This window comes from Lates calcarifer, linkage group LG20 (assembly GCF_001640805.2).
Source record: "Lates calcarifer isolate ASB-BC8 linkage group LG20, TLL_Latcal_v3, whole genome shotgun sequence".
In the NCBI taxonomy this organism is placed as follows: Eukaryota; Metazoa; Chordata; class Actinopteri; family Centropomidae; genus Lates; species Lates calcarifer.
Genome location: NC_066852.1, coordinates 22,479,563 through 22,498,956, shown reverse-complemented (window position 1 = coordinate 22,498,956; position 19,394 = coordinate 22,479,563). Strand labels below are relative to the sequence as shown.

The 19,394-nt window shown below is 42.1% G+C and overlaps 1 protein-coding gene across 3 annotated transcripts in view; it reads left to right on the top strand.

The window, feature by feature from the left end:
• Positions 1 to 510: 510 nt before the first annotated feature.
• Positions 511 to 19,394, top strand: part of zbtb16a (zinc finger and BTB domain containing 16a) — a 137,769-nt gene continuing 118,885 nt past the window's right edge. For all 3 annotated transcript variants that reach the window (XM_018689289.2, XM_018689288.2, XM_051078792.1), the window contains exons 1-2: positions 511 to 661; positions 3,866 to 5,192. In XM_018689289.2, the coding sequence (XP_018544805.1) occupies positions 3,955 to 5,192 (1,238 nt within the window). In that variant the 5' untranslated portion in view covers positions 511 to 661; positions 3,866 to 3,954. The remainder of the gene's footprint in view (positions 662 to 3,865; positions 5,193 to 19,394) is intronic.

Genomic DNA, 19,394 nt, shown 5'->3' with positions numbered 1-19,394 from the left:
CCCATTTTTTTGCTTGTGATAATAGAGCCTAATACCATCTGACAGGTTTTTGCATGATTGATTTTTTAAATATTGGAAATATATAACTGATAATATTACTTTCAAAGGGCACCTTCTGTATGACGTTTGCCATGGAGGATGTATCATTTGCACTGTACTTTCCAGCTTTTTCCAACTTTTGCATTCATATGTGTGCTGTGCTCTGCTGCCACTTATAATCTGATATGAATAGACTGAAAATGGTTAGAGGGAGTTTTCAGGAGACCCCACACTTGACTTTTCCTGTAGTGCCGCCAAACTATTAAGTCTGCCCCTGGCTGCAGTTTGAGTGTGTAGGCTGTATGTGCATTCAAACAGCTGGAGGGAGGGCAGTGGCGCTCACCTTTCACTGCCATACTGTAACGCAGCCGTTTGACATGAGACAGCCCCCTAGGTGTCTCACTTTCTCAGTGTTTGTATGGGCTGGAGCGCAGCGCCGGCTGCCCGCCTGCCTGCTGCTCGTCTGGCTGACTGGCTGCGTTGACGTCAGCGCCGTGATGATTTGCTAAGGCGAGAGAAGAAAGGAGTTAGTGCGTGTTGAGAGAGCGGGTACTGCGAACTGCCTTACTATGCTGTAGCCCCAATCCCCCTACACTATACGGAATCAAAACGTGCAACTTAGGTGAGTACCAATCCGGGCTAAACGGAGCTGCAGTTTCCCGGCGACAAGTGTCAGACCCGCTTCTCTGCATGCGTCTACCACTGTTTTCTCTGTGTACTTTCATTCACCATATGGATGTTTTGATGCATGTGTAGCGCTGGGGAGCGTTTTGCTTGTCCCCGTTCAACCTCATGCTGAAGTTAACAGTAGCCAAAACGCGACTCTGGCACCCAAGTTGGATCTGCGCACCGGAGTGCTGGATGGAAACAAGTGTTTACCTGATTGCGCTGCAAGGTGTTGAAGTTTACATTTACGCACGGTAGCCTATTGTAGAGATGTTAAGGTTGACGTAACCCCCCCTCCTCTCGGTCTGGTTTAGTATGCTGGAGATCGCAGCCAGAGGACGTGAGGTCTGGCTGTTTCACCGGGAGCCAGACAACATATGACGCCTCGCTCCATGTGACTTTACTGGAGAAATCGCGTTTGCTCGTTTTGATGGAAATTATGCAATTTTTAGACAGCGACACTCTTGCCCGTCCTTGTGTCTCCATACACACCAGTGTGGCTCATTTAGCCACGATGACATCACGATGAGGACTAGAGACATTGGTCTCTATACTCGAAACAAGCCTAAATCCAGTCACTGTACAGTCAGACTACAATTGATTGACAGGCAATTGAATGTTTGATTAGTAACCAATAATCGGCTTGCAGTCGCAGCACACTGTGAGGTGGGGAACTGGTAACAGATGCAATGGCAAATTGATTTGTTATCGAGACTGTCTGATCTCTGTCTTCCCCCTTTCACTTTTTCCTCTTTATCCTGTAGGCAGCTCTCCGTAGATCGCCACCCTTCTCCTTAATTGCAACAAGGCAGTATTTGAGTATTTCACCCTGCCTCAAACAAAGTCCACCTGTGCGTTGATCAGAGGAGAGCTGGCTTGAATCGGCGAGAGATCCTGGCAGCTGTCTGTCTCGTGTATACTTTTAAGCACGCTCACTGTCTCTGATTGTCCCCCTCAGAGACGCTGTGCCATTTTGCTCTCTCCACATTTGTGTCTGTCAGTGTGGCTCATGGTCTGGAATATTGAGCGCTGTTTATTCTTGTTGTGGCTGGGTCGCCAAGGCGCGCTATGGCAGACAACTCGTGATCAGATTGATTATGCTGCCTTTCTGTGAAGTCGGCCTAATGTGGTTATTGTCAGCGGTCTACATTGTCCTCCAGGGAGAAAATCTCTCCTGGCTTAATGTACTTAATGTAGTGCGTGATGTTTTGCATAATGCATAACGCTGTGTATAATTTGTCTGGTGCGGCTGGCCAATATTAACACTGTCTAGACGCACGATGCCCTGTCCCTTATTAATAGAGAGCGAGCAGGCGTGTTTAAGTAATCTAACAGCAACTTTACATTGTGTCCCAGTGAAGCCACGGCTTGGTTGATAGCCCACTAAGCGCAACAAGCATTGATCATTGACGGGGCCATAAATCGCTGCTATTGGCATACATGTAATAAAGATAATGTCGGGTTTTAGGCATGACCTCTGTTGACTGAGAGGCTGAGCTCAGTTAAATGAGAACCTGTGGTTTCATCATAACCTATACTATATCGATCTTGTCAATGTGCCGAAAAGACAAACTGTCCAGTGACCCAAAAGCCGGCAGGATTATTTATTTTCCATGATTCTTACCGCAAACAATAGCTGCCAGTAGCGTTTACCTTCTGCATATTCTGGTTTAGGCATAGGTCATTGTAGGTTTTTGGAGTGAGCTTACATGTTTGTAAGTTATTGATGTTATTATTTTTTTTAAAAGCCGTGGTCTAGGTGGAAGCATGATGACATTTCCTCTTTTTTTTCTCTATCTGTGCATGTATTGTTCTCAGGCTCGGAGGAAGGAAAAGAAGTGCTCAGAAACTTCTCTTTTTATTAACTGTTAGTTAAAATTAAATTTAAGCTCTGTGAAAATGACACTGAAGATCCAAAAAAATAAAAAAAAAGTTTTTGAAAATTGAAATAAAAAATGTTTGCACAGAAAATAAATGAAGATTGACTAGACTGAGTGGACAAAAACTGGCCATCAATGAGCTCATCCAGAATGTGGGTCAATGGAGGCACTTGGCTGGCAGTCATTCATTCATTCATTTGTTCATTTATAATATATGTAGTGCCAAGACTGTTTCTGTAATTAGAATAATGAAGAGAGTATTATTTTTTATTGTAGATCATAATATGAGGAGAGGTAATGTATTTCCCTATTAAGTTGAAGTAATGTTAACAGTAGTCACACAGATGGTCCTTTAAAGTGCATATTGTGGTGACACTATTTATTTAATTTAAGCCTTTCTTCATCAGTGTAGTGTAGGTCAAAGTATGGTGTTGATATAAGGTGAAGCAACATGTAGTGCTGTTAACTTGAATAATTAAGTTAACAACAGTCACAAAGACGAGCATTCATTTGTGATTTTCAACATAAGTGACTGAGAGCAGAGCAGGGTGTTTGGTGCGGCAGCGTTATGTGCTTGTGCCTCATCCTGCTTTCCTTTCCACCCATTTCTGGCCGCTGCTCTCTGCTCCCGTCTGTGATGGGAATACTGAGTAAGATGCTATTTAATTTCAGAGAGGCTGCTGACGGTCTTTGTGAGCCAAGCAAGCAGTGAAAAAAGACAATTCACACTTGTTTAACCGGTGTACATCCCCATCAGATAACCAAATGAAGACATCTTTTTAACATAACATATGTTGGACTGATTGGTATGCAGAGTGAGCCTGTCGGACAGCTCACAAATTGTCTCCCTTTAGAAATCTACAGTCAATACTATGCACTCATTTCACCGACTTCACTGAGTGTTTACCATCCCTGCAGGATATTTGCAATTTGAAATTGCACTGATTTCACAGTTGCCATTTACAAAATAAATGGTGGTATACTTGAAATAAATTTATAGATAAATTAGTTACATTTTTATTTTCAAAAGGCAGTCAGTGAATGTGCTTTGTATGCTTTTGTGAAAGACAGCAATTGAGGAACCTTATACTTTTTTTGCATTCCATTTAAAAAGAACATTTATTGCTTCAAGTTTTTTATTTTTTATTTTTTTAAAGAAGATAACATTTGTTGGATTAGAAAGTGTAAAGAGCAATGGATTTGGTCTGCAAAACATGTTTGCTGTTGCGTCAGAATTTACCAGAACTGATTTTTTTTTTTTATTCTGTTTTTTCATCTAGGTTTCATCTTGTTTACAAAGATAGCTAAAAACACTGCTGAGCGGGGAAGGCGAGCCTCATGAGTCGGCCTCGTGGATTGCATCGACAAAATGGATTTAACTAAAATGGGTATGATCCAGCTCCAGAACCCCAACCACCCCACTGCCTTGCTGCAGAAGGCCAACCAGATGCGTCTGGCCGGGACTCTGTGTGACGTGGTCATCATGGTAGACAGCCAGGAGTTCCATGCTCACCGGACTGTGCTAGCCTGCACCAGCAAAATGTTTGAGATCCTCTTCCACCGCAGCAGCCAGCATTACACCCTGGACTTTCTTTCACCAAAGACTTTTCAGCAAATTTTGGAGTATGCTTACACTGCCACGCTACAGGCCAAGGTGGAGGACTTAGATGACCTTCTGTATGCAGCAGAGATCCTGGAAATTGAGTATTTGGAAGAGCAATGCCTCAAGATCTTGGAAACAATCCAGTCCTCAGATGAGAATGATGTGGAGGTCAATGTTAATGATGGGAGCACAGAGGAGGATGATGAGCGCAAAGGCCACAATGGAGCCAAGAACTCTAAAAAGCATTCCATGGAGAGTCCCTATCTGTCAGGTACCCAGCAAGTCTCCACCATGTCTGGCATGGTGGACCAGAGTCCCTCAGTCTCCACCTCCTTCGGTGTCTCCACCCTGAGTCCCACCAAAGCTGCTGTGGACAGCCTGATGAGCATCGGCCAGTCTCTGCTCCAGCAGGGCTTTGGTGGTGAACAACTCATCCATGGAAACTCCCACCAACTGATGACTGAGATCAAGACTGAAATGATGCAAGTGGACATGGGTGGCAATGGGCACGACAGCCCTCAGAACATGGAGTCCAGTGCCTCCAGCAATGGAGAGCGAAGTGGGGAGGACAGGAACCGAGATGGTCCCGGAACACCAACCAGGAGCAGTGTAATCACCAGTGCCCGCGAGCTGCATTATACCCGCGATGACGGCATGGGTGACCATCAGGCTGAAGTCAGCCAGATGGGGCTTGAAGCAATGGCTGGAATGACAGAGAAACACCTGGCCTCCCTGTACACCCTACCTGTCAATCATAAATCAGATGCCATCATGTCCATGCCGGCATCCATGGCCTCTGCTCTCCCCATGTCCCCAGCCCTGGCTATGTCTATGGACTTCAGTGCCTACGGGGGACTCCTGCCTCAGAGCTTCATCCAGAGAGAATTCTTCAGTAAGCTCGGTGAGCTGGCAGTGGGCATGAAACCAGACGGCAGGAACCAGCATGAACGTTGTAATGTTTGCGGTGCAGAGCTGCCAGATAACGAAGCTGTGGAGCAGCACAGGTAAGCCAAGTTTTCTTTTGAGTAGCTGCTAGCTAATTGTTGGCCTTGAAATTTATGGTTCTCAGCCTTTCAGCACAAGCAATTTTTAAATTTATTTTTTCAATGAATCACTCTTTAAAGGTTTATGCAAGATTTCTTAGGCAGTTTCCTTTATATGCAACTGAAAGTGAAAGTCTGAACTCATATGGCCACAAAACACCTTAGTAAGAATACTAATTACCCATTCGATTGCTAAGGGTAACAGACACAAAAACCTTTCCAAGTTGAAAATCACCTTTCTGGCTTTGAGAATAAAAAACTATACCTACAGTACATTTCTAAGGCTTGGCTCATGGAGAATAGCTGCATTAGTTGTTTTGTTTTTTGCTCTCTTAAGGTAGTACCACTCATTTTGAATGTCTGTACTGACAAAATAACCCATCCACACATCTATTATATATGAGTAAGTGGGATCCTTTGATGGACACAAACCTTAGTTCTGTGTGGCTGGCAGCTCAGGCCTGGAAATCCACCCCTTCAATAACTGCCAAGCCTGCCCAGGTGACTGCTGAAGCAGTGTTGTCGTAACATTGTCTAAGACAATTAGTCACACCTTACAAGATGTGGGCGGCAGCTATCACACACTTACCAAAGTGGTACCCCCTCATCATGGACGCAGCTCCCTCCCCTTTCTCATAACTGCACAAGGGGGGCCCTTATTAGCTTGATGGAGTAAACGGTCAGCTCAGGAAATGAGTGCTGAACCTGGGCTTTGAGACAAGGAGGTAGTTCTAGGACAGGGGAGTGGCAGTAAACCAGCACAGTGCTATTTCAATCAGTGCATAAAAATAAATCTTAAGGCCTGGAAACTTCCCTCAGAATACTGAAACGTACCTTTTTCAAAACGCTCCACACATTTGATGTCAGAGCTCAGTATATGTCTTGTAATTGTATATATCTCTGCATCTGTCAAACTTTTATCAGATGTGTGGAATGCACTTACATCACTTCTTTGTGGGTTTTGCACAGTCAGAATGTTTTTGTGACAAGAGGCCTTTACTTACCATGAGGGCCACCTTCTTACCTTGTATCATCAATAGGAATGCAGAGTGGTTAAAGTTCACTTGAGGATTTGAACCCCATCACCCATCCCCTCATGCTTTAGCCCATGTCTTGGTGTGTATGGCTAAGAGCTGGACTGATTCAATCCGAGCTCCTCAGTGTGTAAATCTGTTTCAACGTTGGCTTCAGGAAATATTGAATATCACAAAATAGCTATTACCCCAAAGAGAAGTGTCCTTGTATGCAGCCATACACTACATTATTGTGCAGTGCTATTTACTCCAGGTCAGTTATATCAGTCACTACTTTGTAGTTTCGTTCTCCTGCTGGTTAGTCTTGTACAGATTTGTGTGGCATTCATGATGAGTGCTTAGTATTCACTGAATAAAAGACTGACATGACTGACACTGCATGCATGGACTGACACTATGAAAAAAACTGCAACTGTAGAAGTGAATTTTGAGCTGCTTACAATGAGTTCTTCCTAAGCAGGCTTTAAGAGCAGCTTTAAAATGCACTATAGCTTCTGTGAAAGATGCAGTAATGTAGCCTCACTCTGTTAAAGGACAGGCTACACTCTCTGTCTTGAGAAAAGTCTGCCGTGTGAAATGGTTGCCTGTGTTTCAAGAGGAATTTCATCAATTCGCTCAAGCTGGGAAATCTTGTATCAAAGGAGATTTCCAAACTGTTTCATGCATTGATCTTCCCGCTTCGCCCCATAGCATACTAATGGGTTAATTTAGACTGGTTGATACACCGACACGACACTGTTTAATATTGTACTCGCTGTCCTGACAGCCTCCTGAAGTGTAGAAATCAAACATTGCATCATCCGCTGTCTGCTTTGCCATCCGCACATGAAAGGTCTGCTGTGCTACCCTGAGATGCTTGATAATTCAGATGCTTTTCGTGTCCTCGCAAATTCCAGTGTGGGTCATTTGATAGCATATCAAGTTTATGCTTTTTTCTGCTTATATCCTGTCAAAGTGCTGATTCGTTTGATGTGAATACAAGATGTTTTATTTCAGATGAGAGGAGTCGCGTTCCCTCTGACTAATTACACTTCATTTACCCACAGCCACTCTGTCAGGGTCACCATTGCCGCTGCAACAAACACATAAAAAAGTTGGCAGAGTTCACATAGTGCAGGCAGGTCAAGTCAAACATGAGTGTAATTGTTTCCAGATGTGGCTCAGGTCACTGGTGTGAGGTGTCTGTGTGCATGTGTCTATGTTAAAATGAATGCACCAGAAAGTACCCACTTCCTGTATAAATTTAGTCTTTGCTCCCTTTCATTCCTCTGTGCCCTGGATTATATCATAAAAAAACACCCACCCAAATTGAAAACATTGTTCAGTGGTTCCACAAGTGGTTTGTGAGGAGTCACTTAGGGATAAAAGAAACATATGCTGATGTGTAAGCACAAGAGATGTTACCTTGATTTAGGGCTTAATTTCTACATTTACTTAATGAAGTTCTTATTTTTTTTTTTTTTTATCAGACAGCTCCTCAGTCAAATCAAAATTTAGCAAATGTTTGACAATGTCATGTGGAGAAAAGTTCTTGTACAGGCTATATTTAGACAATGTTTTCAAATAATGCACAACTTTATCTTGAAGTAACCTTTCAAAAATGTATGAAACTAAATTAAGGGCCACACATTACAGGTCCCTGAGGATCCATTTACTGAATCTAAGCAATCTCCATCTGACCACAACTTTCCCCCTCAGTCACGCCTACAGTAGTCCACCCCATCGCTTCCCCACTGACAAGCCCTAGATTTATTTCTTAAAGGAAGCCCAGGGTGAGTGTTGTTGCGGCTTCAGGGAGACAGGATTACAGCAATATTTTAGTAACCCTTGCACTGAGAAAATAATCAGCACAGGAAGGGCCTGAGTGATTATTGGGAAAATAAATGCATGATGCAGGGGGCTAATTCTGCAGAGGCACAGGAAAGAAAAAAAAGCCTCCACTGCTTGGTATTCCAAACACAGCATCCAATTCACGGGAACTAGCCTTGGGTTTATCTCTTTCACTTAATCGTCCATTCTTATGCAAATGACTGACCCTCGCTGTAATGTACATCACATAAGTGAAAAAAGAGCCTATTTTAAAGGAGAGCTTTTCCAACATATAGCTGTTAAACATTACTGAAAACCATCAATGCTTTAACGCTGGCTTTTCACAGTACAGACTAGGCTTTTTTGAAGGGACAGAGAGGGGGAGCATGAATGAGACAAGTCAATGAATCTCCGCCTCTCCTCTGTGTTTTTCTTCATGTTATTTTGATTATTAATGGAAGTATTGGGGTAAGAGGGGAGAGTGGGGGAAAATAAGCACCCCTGCATTAACCTCCGCACACTCTTGCGTTCATTACTTTTCACACATTCCCTTCATCAGCAGCAGCAACCAGCGCACACTCTTCCATTTCCTCCCCTTTTGTGGCAAAGGGGGACGGAGGGCGCTCTAATACCCCGGGCCCCAGGTGTTTAAACAGCGGGCCCAAGGCTCTTATCTGTGCATATCAGAGAGGGACAGATAACCCTTGGCACTCCTCCTCAGTAAACCAAGAGCAGATTGAGCCCAGATAGCAGCCCATAGCGTTTGTTGCAGGTGATAACGATGTATACACACACACATACACACATACACACATATATATATCCTGCACAACTAGGTGAGGCCAGTGGAAGGCACACAGGTTGCTTCCCTCCACACTGACACTTGTGTGCTTTGGCCACTATCAACCATTAACCACAGCTTTCTTACTATACATTCACACCATGAGCAACTGGGTAGTTGGGTTCAAATGGCCGCCATGATGGCTGCTAGCAGTATAAGTAGCTTAAGACAGAACACAAGAAAAGGTTGATAGATGAGAACGAGAAAATCTCACCTTGCATAACATTTATCTCTGGGACAGTCACACCAAGATTATCAGTTAGCAAATTTCCTCTTCAGTGTTGCAATTTTGAGAATAATCTCTCCACTAGGGAGTTACTATAGCTTAAAGAGAAGTTTTACTGCATGTTATCTTGATTGACACAACCTTTCACAACCAACTGTGGGGATTCCACTTCCCTATGCCTCCTCAGTTTCCCCAGGCTCCACCCTCTTTACCTAAATTGGGTTCTGTGGCTCCATTTAAATACAAAGATTTTCACAAGTGGTAGTCAAATCAACACTTCAGCAGCCTGGAGGGATGTTTTTTGTTTTGTTCTGGCTTTTTTTTTTTAAGATGACAGCTAGAGTCTTGAACAGTTTTTGAACAGTTAAATCACTGATTTTTGTTCTGAGTGGCTGCCATAAACTTACCGTGATTTGGTGAGTTAGTAGAGCTAGCTGGCAATTTAAAAGAAAAAGAGATACCTGTCTAAAAAATCTAGCTATGAAAAACTTTTCTGAGATTTGTAGGGAATCTACACAACAGAGAAAGAAAGTTTTTTGTTAGTTTTAGAATAAAGTTAGAAAATATTGTTAGAGTTCCAATCAAACAAGCGCTGCTACACCTACTTTGTGACCACAACAGCTATTGCTATCATCAAACAGCACTGATGTCCAACTGTGAAACACTCATCAGAAGTAACATAGGCCAAGTGATAGCAACTCTTATTATCAACTAGCAGCAACTTTTTAAATCTCTGTTCTTTCTCATTTACCCATAACTTTGTCACATTTAGCTTTGAACCCTGTCTCATTAAGCAGCTAACTAAAAGGCTCAGTTCTGGGAGCTAGGCACATTAACTATAGGGCCCAGCATACTTTAATTCTGTCAGACATCTGTGCATTAATCCATTCCTCCAAAACGGATGACCATGTGCTAAACAATCAGAATGTTCTCATTGTTGAGAAGTAGCATTTTGGTTTTTGATGAGCGCATGTGTGGAACGCGTCCATACACACAGACACCTAATGCATGTGCAGACATGTGTGCACGTCCACAATATCAGAGGTCTTTGGTAGTTTCCTCTGTTCCACCTCAGGAAGTGTTTCACTGTAAAGGAAAAGAGAAAGTTGCTGGCAGTGTGTAAAAATGATGGACAATTATGTGTCTGTGTGTGTGTGTGTGTGTGTGTGTGTGTGTGTGTGTGTGTGTGTGCGCGTTTGAAATATGTTGTCAGATACTTGCTTCATTGTCTCATTCCTGCTCACAGTACAGTATATCACCTTTAGCCTGAAATATTATAACTCAAACTAAAACTAACGCAGCAGCAAGCTTATGATCCTAACCTGTAAAACTGTGCAAGCATTTTCCTGCTTCCTGAAAGCGGCCTGACAACAAAGCATCTATTACATGGCAGTGGATTACCCTCTATTTGAAATCACTCAGTGAGCTAAGTCTCCCCGGCTTGCACTCAGAGGTACAGTACATGTTGGTGTAATAATCCAATAGCACAAAAAGCCTCACTCAACAAAAACACCTCTCCAAGAAATACCTCAACCACAGACAGCAGCAGAGGGCTTATTCAAGTCTGGCTGCCACATCGTCTCTCTTTTTATCCTCACACAGGTGCTTTTTTGCCCTTATTGGAGGTGCAGTGTTTGTTTATACCCCCGAGGAACTGGCGCTTTGACCGGGCCCACGGTGATAGTCGCAGCCGAGGCAGCTGCTGGCTGAAGCCCAATTATAGACAGGCTTTAAAAGGCTCTGGTTGAACCGTAAAGATTTACACCGCCATCGCTCTGATCTCAGATCTGGGCTCTGTCCTTACTGTCAGGATAGGGAGATGTATCGATTAAAGACTTAACACAGGGGGCTACATCATGTGGAATGCACTACAGACACACACACAGAGAGAGAGGGTGAGAGAGAGAGAGAGAGACAGGCAAACACACACCTTAATACAGATCAGACATTTTATTGTCATGCAGTTGTGCACGGACGACAGGTGACGAGTCACCTACTTACATCTGGTGCAGCAGCTTTTAAAAAAGGAATTGAGATTTTTATTTTTTAATTTTTTTGGAAGGGGAGGGAAGCAAAGAGGGAGAAAAAGAAAAGGGCAACATGGGGGGTGGGTCTTACATCCAGACAGTGGCTATGGCAATGGAAGGAGGTGATCTAATCAGTAGGCTGATTAGATCACCTCCCTCTCTGAGATAAGAGTGGAGGGAGGTGCTTGTGCAATAAAAGTTAGCAGCTTGACTTGGTGAGACCAGCTGCCTCTGTGTGGCTAACAGCGCTCGGCAGACGTGGCCTTTGCTGATGCGGTCTGGCAGGGGCTGCTATGAAACGAACACACTGAGGCCCCTATCTTTTGTCCCTGTGGGGGCCTTGTGGTCTGGAGGGAGGGATAAGGATAACATACTGTACTGGAAGTTGGCCTTGTGTGTGTCCATGTGAGCATGTGGCTTTTTTTTTGTTTTGTGTTGTTGTGAGGGGGCTCAACGGGAGTACTAATTACAGCCAGTTATCAGGTGACATGCAAATGTGTTATCGGCTTTAACTTCCTGATGTCTATCTCCTCTCCCAGAAGCTGCTGTGAGTGTTGGCAGGAGGAGAGGTAGTGCCACTGTTTCTCTATGAATGCACAGTGTGTGAATTTCAGCAGGGAGAATGCTTTAATAGCGTTCCCTTTATTTTTTTAAACCTTCATTAGAATTAGCAAACCCTCTACTCTTGGCAAACTTTCTTACTGTATTAAGGTGCATGCATCATTGTCAGCTTTCCCATTAAAAAAAGAAAAAGTCAATAGAATTAGAATGATCTGGCCTAAAGCTGAGTGGGTTTTAGTTCTAGTTCATAGAGTCCTGCCTCTGTTCTCCTAGACCTGAACGCTCTGGGTTCTAATCCCATCGATATCCTATTAGCATCCCCTCTCTGGGTCCCCGCCACATGAAAGAAGATGTGTCGGTTCCCCCTCTCTGATTCTATCACTTTGGCAGACCGTAGGGAGGATGGCCACAATGAGCAAATGTGCTGGAGCCAAAGGGCCAACCCAAGTGTGCTCACAAATGTCCTGTGAGTTTGTGTGTGTGCGCGCACATGTGTGAAAAAGCTGCCACCGCCACCTCAGAGGCCCCCCTAGCCTCCCTGGGAAGTATCAAACCAGAGCCCTCTGCGGGCTTCCAGCGAGAGAGCTTCTAATTAGCCTCTTTGTTGCCACTTGAATGGTTTGCCAGAGATTGGCAAGGGGCCCCAATGGAGTGATACCAGCACGCTAAGAAGCTGGTCATAAAAATTACCCCCCATTCTCTCCACCGTCACCTGTCACAAAGGAGCTCTCAGGTAGGAAACTGAGGCCAGCGCAGCACCACGTGAGCTTTTAATCCACCTCCTCAGAGGCAGATGAACCATGTTTCCTCAACAGGTGGATGCTAGGTTAGTGCTAGCTGTTGGCCAGTAAACTCTCTGCAACATGAAAATGAAAAGTGAAATCAAAAGAGCCATTCTGTCACTATATGCACCAAAGATGTAAAGTGTGGGAATATTTACATTGAAATATAGGTACCCCTCACTCTAACTTCAGTGAAAAATATAAATTTAACATAACAAGGGCTGTTAGTTGACAAAAACACATCTTGTTAGTTATGTGATGAACAAGTGGGATTATCAGATTTCATGGGGTCCCAGATTTACAGGCTGTAAAAACACAGTGACCTGTTAATTAGATACTAAAGTACTTTTCTTGATATATGCCATAGTATGAAATGTATTTTAAAACATCAAAATTAACCAAATCATTTATGTTAAGACAATAGTCAAAAGAATGTGAGTGAGAGATTTCAGAGGCAGTGCATGTCCTCTTAGTTTACTGATCACTAGAACCTTATCAGTGATTCATTGTTTGATTATGTTTTTCACTGAATGACACATTTGTTATTGTCTGTCCTACAAAAATTCCACATCTAACTTGGCACTGTGAAGTTTTATGATAAATTACAACGGAAATTACTAGTGTAACATGTTAATAATTTAAAGTCATTACTCCTTCACAGGTTAATCAACAAACTTGGTTTTGACAATGGACATTTGACGAATTTTGTTTACATGGGTTAAGATTCAAAGGAATCAAAATTTTATTACCCAAAGCTGAATGTCATGGTGTTATCACAAGGCGGCCTATCTGCCCGTCACCCTGTTCAAAATGCTCTCAGATCTATCCTCATGGCATCTGACATGCTGCTCGGTGAGCGTCGTGGCAGGAGTGCAATGAATGTCAAGGCGACTTGGAGCTTTAGTGCCGACCGACACGTTTTAAGCTGCGCTGTAATCCAGGAGGGATCAGTTGGGTAAATCATGGCATAAAGCTTAAAACCATAATTGATTTATGTATTTGCTGACCGAAGACGCCCAGAGAGATTACCAGAGGGAGAGAGCTGATGATGGATAGGCTGGCCCCCTCACACAGGCTGCATGCGAGGTGGGGGTTGAATTCAATTGAAGGGAGATTTGTCTGCTTGAAGAGCAAGAATGTCTGAAAACAGAGTGTAAGTCAGAGAATAAATGCATATGCATTGACAAAATCACGCCAAAGTATTTCTCTTTTTTAAAGTGCTTTTTCACCAGATTTGAATTCCCTATTAAATTGTTACAAAAGATATTTTAATTGTCTGACATTTTATCCCCACATATAAATTATACTTGTTTGGAGTTAATAAAAATATTGGATTATAGTGTTAATTATGAGGCTTTCCACAAACAACCAATATAGTATTAACTTGTTCTGAAATCATGAGTCGAAGTGCATCATGATACATTCGGTGACTCTTCTCTCATGACCTGTACTGGCCACAAAAACCACAGATTTCCCCATTATATCATATAATAATGAATAGTGTTATTTTCCATAACTATTACGTACAGTTCTGGTTTTATTTACTCTGAAAGTGTCACCAAAATGATTTAGTCATATTTGACTTAGTTTTTTGGCAATTAAAATAATATCCAGATTATATCCATATATAACATTACATCATCTTTTTATAACTGAGCCAGGGGCAGTATCCAGAATTTATCAAGTGAAATCCCCCAGAAATCTTTAACCAGCCATCAACCTATGTAATAACAAAAAAAGCAAAATTTCACATTTTATTAGTTTGTGTACTTTAACTGTCTCTAGCTATCTCCCTACATTACAGTCTGGTGTGTAAGTGTAAGATCTGTTCAGAACACTAATAAAAAAATTTTCTAAACACAAATTTAGTCAAATAACAGAAGAATGTGACGACAAAAAACAATAGTTGTGTCAATAGTAGTCACTGAAATGTTTTGTGTTGTGATGAAAAAAAATCAATTTATATTTGTAATAATGGTTCCTGTAAGATCAGACTCATTCATCACTTTGGCCATTGACTGGAGGATGTCAGATGATGACATTATCAGTCTACCCTTAATTGGCATCATAATTTCCAGATCGCCAGTGATGAGGTATTTGATAGTGAACATCATTTAATCGCTCAGATGGTTTTCCTGCTGTAACCAGCCCATGAATTTTTCTCCTGACACATTATGAATCCTCTCTTTCTTGTTTACTGCCTGACTGTCAGACATCTTCAAGGTCTCTCTTGACCGCTTCCAGATTGTTTTGTGTTTGTCTGTTTGTCCCTGGGCCCTGAAAGGCGAGAGTGGGATAGTAAAAGAAAAAAAAAAGCCATTCCATTTCCTGGACTGATCACTGAAGCGGGTGGCTCTGACATGTCATGACTCAAACAGCATCATTTCTGCCACTCCTGTCTCGCCGCTGACCTTACAAATGATGCTGTAGGCTCCCGCCATATGCCATTAAGCATGGTGTAAAACAGGATGGAGTTTTATCCCCCTCATACTTGCAACAGCACCCAGACACCCTCTGCAGTTTTCCCTCCCTGCTCTCACCTTTCGGAAAAAGAAAAGCAGATTACAGCAGCGGTTTTCTCTCTGATGGTTTTGTCCATATACTGTCTTTTTTTCTGCTCTTCCTTCCCTGCTTGTGTTTTATTGCCTCCTGTGAGTGTTGGTCTGAGGCAAGGAGCTGGAGCTTCCCTAACAGGTGTTTGGGTGCTTATCGCCCACGTCTGTGCCCTTATCTCTGGCCCTCAGCTTCCTGCATCCTCTCTCTTGCATGCCTCAGAGTGGGGATATATTTCACTTAGCCTCTGACCCGAAACCTTCTTCTCTATCTCTATGGGTCTCTCTCTCTCTCGCTCACACACACATATGCACACAACTAGATAGACAGGGCTGTGTGAGAGGGTGTGAAGACATTTCATCATCATCACTGAACTTGACTTTCTTTTTTCCTCTCATCTTCGTATTATAGAGCCAGCAAGACATCTCAAAATTGAAAATTCTGGGGAATAATTCAACCGGGCCTACACCTAACAATTATTTTAATTGATTTAATTTAATTTCATATACTTTAATTGTTGATTGTTTTCCTGATTGATGTATTAATGGTTTAGACTGTAAATTATTAGAAAACAAATGCACATGGTGATGGTTAAATTGCTTAAATAGTGATTGTGTCATTTTTTTCCTTGAAAAAAATGGCTTAAATGATTATCAAAATTGTCAATCAATTTTTTTGTCACTTGACTAATCAATAAATTTCTTAATCATTTCAGCACTAAATTATACACATTGATTGTGTAGCCCTACTAAAATCAAGTGTTATCCTCCAGGTGACACAGACTGTTTTGGACAAAAGCAGTTGAATTAGAGTGAAAATGTCTTAGTCGCTTTAGCACAGAGTGAGCTTTGATGGTGTTTGGAGCTGTGAGTTTGATCCAGCATTTTGTCAGAGTGATTGGTCTCAGGCTTTAGCCCCACCTCCACATTCCCTCTATCGTTCCCTGCTCCCAAGTCTCACACAGGGACAAAGGCTAAAGTGTCTGTGGGATGGGGTTGTGATGCTGGTTTGGAGGGGGTTGACCCCCTCTGAGGACCTGACAGGGGCCCTTCTTTTTTTTCCTTTTTTTTTCTAATCCCCATTCTGAGTGGGCACAGAGGGGAAAGAGCCCACAGTCTAACACCCATGAGAGGGTCTATTGTGAGCAGTGGGCTCTGTTACAGTAGGATGGATGCAGGGGTCTCAGGCCCAGATAAACGCCTGGGTCAGCCAGGCCCCCGTTATTTACAGTAGGCCCTTTCATTGGCCAAGTGAAACAGGAGCCTGTGGTGGAGGTGGAGGTGGTGGTGGGGGCTCCAGGGGACGACCACTGTTTGTGCTCAGCCAGGCCTCCACTATAGGTCAAAGAGCACGGGGGTGGGGCTGCAGGGGTTACAGACCTGACTTTTGTCTGTGTGTTTGGGGGCGGAGGGGTCTGCTTATAGGGAAAAAAGAAAAGGTTGGCGTCAGAGAGAAAAGGCGGCAGTGATGACTTCCATACACACTTTTCTGTGATGTGACATAACTAAAGGATATGTACTGATTTTTTAAAACCAAAATTGCAATTTAAATTTTTTTCTATATGTTTCATATACATTAAAAAATCAAGTAAATAATCAAACGATTCAGCTGCTTGTTGCTGCTACAACTGACAGTAATTGGATATCAAACACCATTTTCTTATTGGTATTGACTGAAATGCGTCTGTAACACCAATCTGGTATCAAACATCTTGTGTTTATAAATGTAACATTTGAAAACTTTGGCGTCTTAAGAAAGGGGTTTGTATAAAGACATATTATTACTCAAAAAGTGTCGAAGTATTGAAAAAGTATTGATTGGTTTTGTATCTGTACCAAAACGCTGATAATATATCAGCACTACATGAAAAAATTTAAACCCAGTCCTACAGCCAGCTTAATTTGCTGGGACTGGTGTCATTAAAGCTGGCAACAATTGACATTCAGAATAGCTTTACTTAAGATTGCACCTCTTACAGTTGCCAAGCTTCACTCGTTCAAATCATGATTTGGATTTTAAAATGATTAATCATGCAGGTCTGTTTGATTGATGCATTGAAAACTAAATAGCTTTTTCTTGATACAAATCTTAATACTCTGGCCCCTGGAAATCAAAAGGTGATTTTTTTTTTGTTTTGATTCCAGTTTAAGAAGTGCATGTTCTGACAAGTGGCGAACATTAGGAACAGTTTTTGGATTTATTGATCCTTCTCAAAACTAATCAGATAATGTGAACCTCAAGTTCCTCACTTTTCAATAGCAGCGGAGGAAAAAGCTCTGCCCTTTCACTCTGTTATGCAAGATTTTCTTTTAATAGAGGAGTAGTGCTCATGCCTCAAAGTCTGGTGATTTATTTTACATCAGTTGGTCAGGGAAAACAAGCTTGAATAAGGATGAGAAACAAAGAGCAATGCAGGAGTGTAAGAATGCATTTTTTTGGTTGTTGTTTTGTTGTTGTTTTTGCCTGGGTGTTGAAAACTCAACACCATCACAAATGACTGCATGCTTGTTTCAATTGTCCTGAAGTGGCTCAGTGACCTACATAAACACAGTATAAGTTGACCTGCTATAGAAGCTAAAGAAATATACACACTGAGAGAAAAAAAAGGTTTACAGCAACTTGTTGTAACCCAATGCTTCAGATGTGCGTAGTTAGGTCATCTTCCTTCTCATGTGACATTCAATACTCTGTAATAATCCCTATCTTCTGACAAAATGGTCTCAAAGCAGGTTGGAGAAAAAAAAAACAACTTAAAATCTTTCACCTCTACACTGAAACAGTTGCTGTCAAGTACATTTATTAAGATTAATCCCACACGATCCATTACCAACCCAATCCCTGTTTGTTGCCTCTCATTAAGAAATGGGGAGTTGCCAAGGGCCAGCATAGCACGAGAAAGTGAACCAGTACCATCTGTCTGACTCAAGCATAATCTTGCCATAATCTTAGTGTCAACCTTCCATATTAGGAGGCGAGGACGGAGGGAAAAGCCAAGCAAAGACGTACAATAAGGACAGCAGTCTCTCAGGCATTCATTTGCCGGAACAGATTTTATTATTTCTACTTGGACAAAGACAGGAGAGGTTAAAGGTCAGCAGGCGAGAACTTTACAGATGAAGCGGGGTGCAGTGGGGGTGTGTAGGAGTTTGGAGAGACCCCCCACCTCTCACCCCTATTGTCCAGAGAGAGCACAAAGGCTTCTGTCAAACGCTAGTGGTCAGCGCTTCGGCCAAAACCCGCCGAGCCGCAGAGGCAGAAGAGGGTTTGAATCTGGCCAAAGCCCTACCTCTGACCAATCAGGAGCCACAGAGAAAGACAACAGTTTGTATTCTCAAATGGCTCTTTACCAAAATGTTGAAAGAGCAGGAAAGAATTGACTTGTTCTTTATCTGACCTTTTGTTCAGACTGTTAGTTTGTGGAGGAATATAACTAAGTACATATTGTATATACAAGTACAATTCTGATGAACTACTTTACCCGAGGACTTCTTAAAACTTCAATTCCACTATATATTTTTTTAACATTTATGTTTAATAGTTACTTTACAAATTCAGATTTTCCAGACAGAAGTTTGATCGGCTTGTGAAATATGATGCATTGCTATTCACAAAACTACCCAGCAACATATTTTAAATTAATGTCACTTTAACCTGCTACAACATTCAGAGACTGATTACACATAAATGGATCCATGGATTCTTCTGTGCATTTGGTTAAAAATAAACCTCCCTGTTTAGTACTATTAAAAAACCCTTCAGGATAGGTATTTACAGGTTGGACAGAAACCATGATTGATCATGATTTTATTTTATTTTTTTACCACATGATTTAATAAGTAAGAGGTTGTGGAGTAGGAGGTTGGTTGTTATGAATGAAGATATTTAGTTTTACAGGAGAAAAAGGAAAAATAATTCACATTGTCAAGTCTTATCACCCACACATCTGTTGCTGTTTAACCTTGTGTTCACTCACTGTATATTTGTTGAGGATCAAAGTATCATTATTCTAATCAATCTTATAAAAGGAAGTTGGTCCAGCATTTTGATTGGCCCCAAAAAGCCACACTTCAAATACAAGCAGAGCTCCACAGCAACTGTCCACATTCATCCAACTGTAACAGCAACTGTGGCGGCTCACATTAAAAATGCCACAGCCCCGCTTATATTCTTCACCTCGATAGATCGAGAGAAAAAGAGAAACATGCAAAAAATAAAAATGTATTGGATCAGAGAGCACAGCTGCAGAAGGAAAAGGGCTTGCTGGCATTATATTTTCTCTGCATAGGCCTTGCATTCTGTCCTCTAAATACCCTTGACATATTATGGAAGA